Raw genomic sequence first — 7,500 nt, 5'->3', positions numbered from 1 at the left:
CACCTGTTACCAAACAAAGAATAGAATGGAACACTTAATAAATAAGAGATGACCGGATAGAGACCCTTAAATAGTAGTTAATCATAAAGAAAGTGGGAATTAGCGAAGAAGCCTTTTATATTGGCAAATTACCTTCGTCTGTGTAATACTAAATCAAAATTGCGAAGGGGCAGTAATTAAGAGATCATGAGTAAGGGGCAGTGAGCTAGAGATAATCAAAAAGGAACTTCTAGTAAGAGTTTATTAACGATAGAGCCGCAGCTAACTCTCCGAGGAAGGCGTGCACCGTTACCGAGGACCATCCCGCCCCGCACACGCCGCTGCCTCACCGCTATTCGCTGCTCGTCAGGCGTCGTCAGTCTGCGTGCGTTAGCTGTGGTCGGCGCTGCTGACGCCCTCTCTCCCAGCGAAGACTCCGCACTGTTTTGAAATCGCCTGTCGCCATTGCCAAGCATCAGCCATGCGAGAAGTGTATTTGAATTCCACAGTGGAGTTTCATGGCAGATCATCGAGCTGTCCGAAACAAAGCAGCTTTTCCTATTTCGGCTTCATGAACATGATGCTTATCATGCTCGAGGTGGCGATAAACATAATCAATCTAAATAACAACAACGATGACAACAATAACAATAACAACAACAACAACAACAATAATAACAATGTCAACGGGAGGAACATTCGAGAGTTACGTGGACCACAGGATGAACTTCGCGCATTTCAGACGTTGGCAAAAAGCGTCCGAAAATACGATGAAGCGCCCCCTACCGACGAAGCGACAGAAAATGCAGTTGACAGCGAAGACGCAGAAGCAAACCGCGCAACGAAGAGCGAAGGGAGGCATTCCCGTAGGCAGCGAGGAGCCAAGGGGGGGAGTTGTTACCCCGAATGAAAGCAGCGCCGCATCACGAGTGCCTGTGCCCACCGCATGGCAAGGAAAATGACCCAGACACCGAGGACTCTCCCAAGGACCTTCTTCTGGAGGATCACGACCCTTGGAGCCTCCTGCCGACCATAGACGGAGGGCGGACGGGAGCGGAGGGGCGCCTCGGTCTTGGCGCGTCGGTAAACGCTATGGCCGGATGGATAGGCCGGTTGATGACGTCACAACACTGCCTCGCTTGGCTCCAGTGCGAAATCCGCGGCCTCATTGTGGCGTGAGTGTTACAGTTACTTCATGTTTAAATAGCAGGGATGGAATGGCTGGTCCTCTAAATGTCACTAACATTAAGAAATTAACAGAAATCTATCTCTTTACAGGTATCTCAGCCAGAGTGACGGTGATGATGATGATGACGGTGGTGGTAACGACGAAAAGGTCCTCAAAACATGCATACAAAGACACCCTAAATGTCCCTTGCTCACGAGTTTACACAGCGATAGATCCCAGGGTGTCTTGAAAATAAATAAGAATTATGTTTAATTCTAACCATGATAAACAAAAAGAAGAAAAAGGACACATTTTCCTATATCATGTTAAAACCCCAAAGGGGGTTTTATCTCAGGCCAAAAAAGATTTTTTTGGAAACGTGTTTTTGGAGGGGGGTTTTTTGATGCCCCCCCCCGTGGGGGTTGGGTTTAACCCCCAAAAAACCCGGAAAAAAAGGTCCTCAAAAAAAAAAAAATTTGGGGCCCAAAAAAAAAAAAAATTTAACAAAAAAATTTTTGGCACCCCAAAAAAAAAAAAAAAAAAAAAAAAAAAAAAAAAAAAAAAAAAAAAAAAAAAAAAAAAAATTTTTTTTTTTTTTTTTTTTTTTTTTTTTTTTTTTTTTTTTTTTTTTTTGGTTCCCCTTGTTTTTCAACAAAAATTTACAAAAAAAACCCCCCCGAAAAAAATGATCCCGGGTGTCTTGAAAATAAATAAAATTATGTTTAATTCTAACCAGAAAAACCCAAAAAAAAAAAAAGGGCCTTTCCTATCCCCTGATATCATTTGTCTTTGTGTGTATCTAAGTCACAGTAAAGACGTGATAAACAAAGTGATGTATAGTTTCTTAATAAACATCAATAAAAACAAAACCCCTTTTATCTAAAAAATCAATTCACATTTTCCCCCTTGTGTGTGTGCGTCTTTTTGCACAGGGTGCGTTGTAATTTTTAATGTGTTTATATATCGCCCCGGGGGGGTTTTTTCCCCCTTATTTTTTAAGACTTCAATATCAAAAATATACATGAATAATATAAGTATATTCATTTACTTATTTGCATCGAAGCAAATATTTGCTTCTACATATACAAAAAATAATGAAACAAAAACAACGCCTTAAACGAAAAAAAAAAAAAAATATTAATTTTTTCGACACCTTTTAAGCAACGATACTTTTTTTTTATACTTTCCCTAAATTTATTACTTCAGTTACCTATTTATCAAATTCTCTCTTTGTAAAGCTTATGTAGGAATATGCCAGGCGCTGCATTCCACTTGGCAGAGGGTCGCCTGTGAGTCGAGGGAATATCAAACAAAACTTCACGTGGTTTCTTTTTTTAAATGTTAAAAAATGTGAATAGGTTTCAGATTTAAATAAAGAAAAAAAGGGAAGACTGCTGTCTTAAACACACTGGTCCCTTTTATTTCACAAAATAATTATACTATCTGGAATATATTACACTCATAATTATCATATAGGAAAACTTTACTGGTAAATCAAAAGGCACAAAAGCATTTGCGCCTGGTAAACCACACACACATGCGCGCGCGCGCGCCCGTCTCTCTCTCTCTCTCTTTCTCTCTTTCTATCACTCCCCCCTTTTTTTATTATTATTTACTCTTCCACATTTCACCCCACAACACACACACACACACCCAACCCCCACACACACACCAAAACACACACACACACACACACCACACACAAAACACACACACACACAAAAACCACCACACACACACAACACACAATTATATTAATTTTTTATATATTTATATTATATATTATAAAATTTATATATATATATTATATATTATATATATATATATATGTCCCTATTATATATATATATATATATATATATATATATATTTTATAATTTTTTATATAATTTATTTTCATTTAATATATATTATATTTATATATATTTTATATATAAATATATATATATATATATATTACATGTGGTCCGAATATTGATCTTTCAGTATTACTGGATACAGATGCGTGCAATCTTAGCCATTATGAAAAGTTTGAGACACTAAGAGGGGATATATCATTACTGTTTTCAAAATAAGGATACCAAGAATACGTTAACATAACCATGATAGAGTTTCCATTGCCTGTGTTACCAGGATGCGTGACGGGGACCCAACTCCTTGCATCCCTTCCCTACCTTTTTGAAAAAGGGTATAACCTTTAAACCCTGTATTCATGTAATTTCACATATGGATGAAATACAACTAAAGAATAGCTTTTAGATTTTATGTAGATGTTAAAACTTGATAATGGGTAAGTTGTGCTTAAGAAACAAAAGCTTCTGAGACGTTTCTGCTTCGTTGGTTGAAGGACACCAAGTGTCTCGTCATGGAGCCAGTAGGTTTTCGTGTGCCTCCAAATGTACGCGTTTCTGATAGTCATTAATCATTAATGGGTGAATGACTTTCTCTCTCTCTCTCTCTCTCTCTCTTCCGCCCCCTCTCTCTCTCTCTCTCTCTTTCCTCTTTTCCCTTTTTTTTCTTCTTCTTTTTTCTCTTCCTTCCTTTTCTTTTTCTTCTTTTTTTCTTTTTCTTTGAAAATTTTTTTAATATTACGTATTTTTTGTTTTTAAAAATTTATTGACTATTATTTCCCTTTGTAATTTAAATAAACTATAAAACCAAATTATAAATGAAAAGGTATTGTTTAATTACATGGTGATTTGGTTTTTGTTCATCTCTTTTTTTTTCTCTTTATTACGAATTTCGTGTTGTTTAAAGAAACATTGATAAATCAAAATGACCATACTTTATTTCATTTTTCAACCAAAAAACAAAAAAACAAAAAAAAAAAAAAACAAAAACCCCACCACAAACAATTAAACCAAATCACACCCAACCACAAAAAAAAAAAAAAAAGGAACCATCCCCCCCCCCCCTCCACCCAGAAACATTAACAAACCCAAACACCCCCAGGGGGACAAAACAATACCAAAAACATATAACAAAACCACACACAAAACCACACCACACACACACACAACCACAACACACACACACAACACACACACACACACCACCACACCACAACACAACCACAACACCCACACACACACACACAACCACAAATTATAATTTTATTTTATATATAAAAATATATTTTATATATATAATATATATATATATATAAGAAAAAATATATATAATATATATATATAATATATATATATTATATTAAAATATATATATATATTTTAATATATATATTATATAAAAACGAATGGAAGAACGAAAATCCCCCCAAACGCACTCAAGTCTTTTGCATTGTCTCTTCTCCTTAAAGAAAAAATGCAGCTATAATGTCAAAAAATTCTACATAAATATATATGTATACACAACAATGGGCAAAACACACACAACACACCCACACACACACACACACACACATGCATGTATAAAACGGTCTCATAGATATGCCTGTGCATGCACACTCTTTATCTATCTGCATAAGTGTGTGTTCATTTATAAAAAATCACTGGTTCCTCCCCATTTCAAGTGACTGCGGGTTTGGCAGCAAAAGTAGAAGGCGAATCCCCTACCCCATGACGATGGCTGGACTGTGCTGCGGGCTTTAGAGTTTTGGGGTTGTTGGGCGCTGTCCGGGGTTGGAGAGCTCGTGCGCCACAGGATGTCCACCAGACGGGCGTGCCCCCACTTGCAGGCGTAAAAGAGCGGGTCGTCCTCCTACTCGGGGGGCCGCCGGGTCCCCCCCTCGCTCGGGAGGAGACGCACGTCCTGTCGTCCCCCGCGGGGCCGCCACATGAGGGGGGTGACGCCCCTCTCCCCGGCGAGCCCGGGGTCAGCCCCGCCTTCGCTTCCCAGCACCTGCAGCACCCGTCCTGACCCGCATGTGCTGTAATACAGCATCTCCCATGAGGGGGGGGAGTTTTTTAAACCGTAAAGACTCGTGCGTGTTGTAGTAGTCCAGGAAAAAAGCGCGTCGTAAAGGGAAGACACCCCGGGCTCGTTGAAGGAGGCGATTTTCGCTCCGCTTTTCGGGAGGGGGTCGACGACGGAGAACTGCAGGAGCGCACGGAAATCTGTGGGGGTGTTTCCCGTTGGCTTTCCCGAGCGTCGATGGGCGCGCCTACTCGACACGTCTGCGAGTGGGGTGGGGTTTTCTCGGGGCCGGGTATGAAGGGGGGTGTTGCCGTCGTTCCCCACGGGGGTCGGGCGGCGCGGTGCTGCAGGAGGATGACAGGCCCTGTAGACACGCAGTTCATGACGCGGTGCACCCCTCGTATTCTAATGTTGACGTCAGATTGTACTGAAGCATAGTTTTCACGACCAAAACGGCGTCGGAGTAGACCGCCTTGATGAGCGCCTTTTCCCCTCGGGCGTCTCTTTTTCAGGGTCGGCGCCAGATGCCAGCACACGCGCACCCCCTCCCCTCCCGGATGAGCGCCGCAGCCTAGCGCGTGTAGCCCCCGCGGGTTGCTGACGTCGGGCTGGCCCGTGCTCGAGGAGGGCCTCACGCAGGTGAGGGACCGTGCATCCCTATCCCTTTGCTCCCCCCCCCGCCCACATGAGGGCCTGGAGCCGCGGCGGAGACTGTTTTGGGGATCCCCCGTACTGGAGCGGTTTCGAAAGCATTCGATTTGCTTTAGTGAAGGCGCTTATGAGGGGGGTCTCGCCGCGGGGCTGTGGGCGTTGAGGGTCGGCTCCCTTTTTCAGCGCGAGCGCAGGAGTCGGGTGAGCAGAGCCAGAGAAGGGGAAAGGGGGGGCGTGCCGCGGGGGTCGCGGCATCCGGCGACCCCCCGCTTCCAAGAGCTTCGACTTTCTCCACCCAGCGCTGGGGACTGGGGCCGTCGAGATGATGAGGGTGATGGGCACGACCCCCGGCAGAGGCATTTTGGGGGTCCCCCCCTGCTCCAGCACACTTCCCCACGCCCCGTCGCAGGACACGAAGGCTCGCGCCAACACCTGGCCCACGTCGTCATCCCCCCCGACCCGCTGGAGGTTCGCCGGGAGGTTCACTTGATGGCGGTGCTGAGGGCCCGCACGGGCGGCAGCGTCTCGCGAGGAAAACCACACACTTTCCGCAAAGTGAACATCTTTAATATACTTCCCTCACTTGTTCATTACCCACTGCACAGCTGTTCTTCGAGAGCTTTCCTCGGCATTGGGGAGAAAAAAGGGGCTAAGTTCCCCACAAAATTCCTTTCTTTTTCGAAAAGCACACAAAAGCAGCAAACCCGACCCCCCGCCTTGCTCTTCAGAGAGCCCCCTTTCGCCACGCCCGTTCTCTATCCCCAAAACACACTCCACCCCGTCCCATTTCAACAAAACGATACCTTTCAATATCGCTTTCGTCCCCAAAAAGACCACTTCACTTCCCCAACCCCCTTCACTTCATTCACGGCGGGGCTGCCGGACTGCGAGAGGAACTCCCCGCGGAGGTTGTGTGCTCCCACTGCCCAGGGTACAGACCGATTTAGCTCTTCGGCATCAAGTGGGGCCGCCTGTCCCCCCTTGGGGCACCTGCAAAAATACGTGCAGCCTAGTCACGTCACGGGGCACTGCCCATAAAAGTGGCTGTGTTTCCTCCGTTTTTTATGGGGGCTGTCAATTGAATTCGAAAAGAGCGTCTTCAACTTTGTTATCTTTGTTTTATTAAAACTTGCTTTTTAGGCCCTGTGAATGTTATCAGGTTTGTTCTTGTATTTGCTATATTTCTGTTTATTTTTTATTTTAATAGAACTGTTTTTTAATTATTGGGTGATAATGCGGTAATGAAAACAAGATACGGTTTATTTTTGTTAAAATTTTATTATTCTATTTTTTTTATTATTATTCTATTATTGTCCTCTTTATTATTATCTTATTATTTCATTATTATTATTAAAATTTATTTCATTATAATTATTATCATTAAAATTATTATAATTTTTTTTTTATTGTTATTATTTTATTATTTTTATTATTATTATTATTTTTTTATTTATTATTATTACATTTTATTATTTTATCTTTTTGGGAAAAACACAGGAACAACCCAATCATTGCATCAAAATAAAAAATATTAAAATTACCACTGTTACTGCGTGAGTTGATTTTTCATCATGTATTACTGTATACAATCATTCACCTTTTAAAACTTTCCCGAATTTGTCTTTTTTTCTTCTTTTCCCTTCCCCGTTTACCGGCCATCTCGTATATTCATTATCTGATCCGACTTTTTTTTCTTATACAGCTTTAAAGAAAAAATTAGGGGCTTTACACAGAATTTAAATTTTTAGAGGGTGATTTTAGTTTACTGAATTGAAATTTGCAACTTTAAAAATAACACAAAAATTTTTGTTAAAAAGGGGCATTGC

At 41.9% G+C, this 7,500-nt stretch overlaps 1 protein-coding gene and 1 pseudogene across 1 annotated transcript; one reads left to right on the top strand and one right to left on the bottom strand.

Annotated features, from left to right (window-relative positions):
- The first annotated feature begins 430 nt into the window (after window positions 1–430).
- LOC119578753 (homeobox protein 5-like) lies at window positions 431–1,467 on the top strand. The gene is given in 3 exon segments (XM_037926369.1): window positions 431–877; window positions 880–1,154; window positions 1,258–1,467. Coding segments are annotated over 3 exon segments (855 nt in total). The 5' UTR covers window positions 431–460; the 3' UTR covers window positions 1,421–1,467.
- Window positions 1,468–3,238: 1,771 nt separating this feature from the next.
- The window catches only part of LOC119578455, an 8,863-nt pseudogene continuing 4,601 nt past the window's right edge, over window positions 3,239–7,500 (bottom strand).

Source organism: Penaeus monodon, chromosome 11 (assembly GCF_015228065.2).
Source record: "Penaeus monodon isolate SGIC_2016 chromosome 11, NSTDA_Pmon_1, whole genome shotgun sequence".
NCBI classification, from domain to species: domain Eukaryota; kingdom Metazoa; phylum Arthropoda; class Malacostraca; order Decapoda; family Penaeidae; genus Penaeus; species Penaeus monodon.
This window is presented reverse-complemented; position numbering and strand designations above follow the sequence as displayed.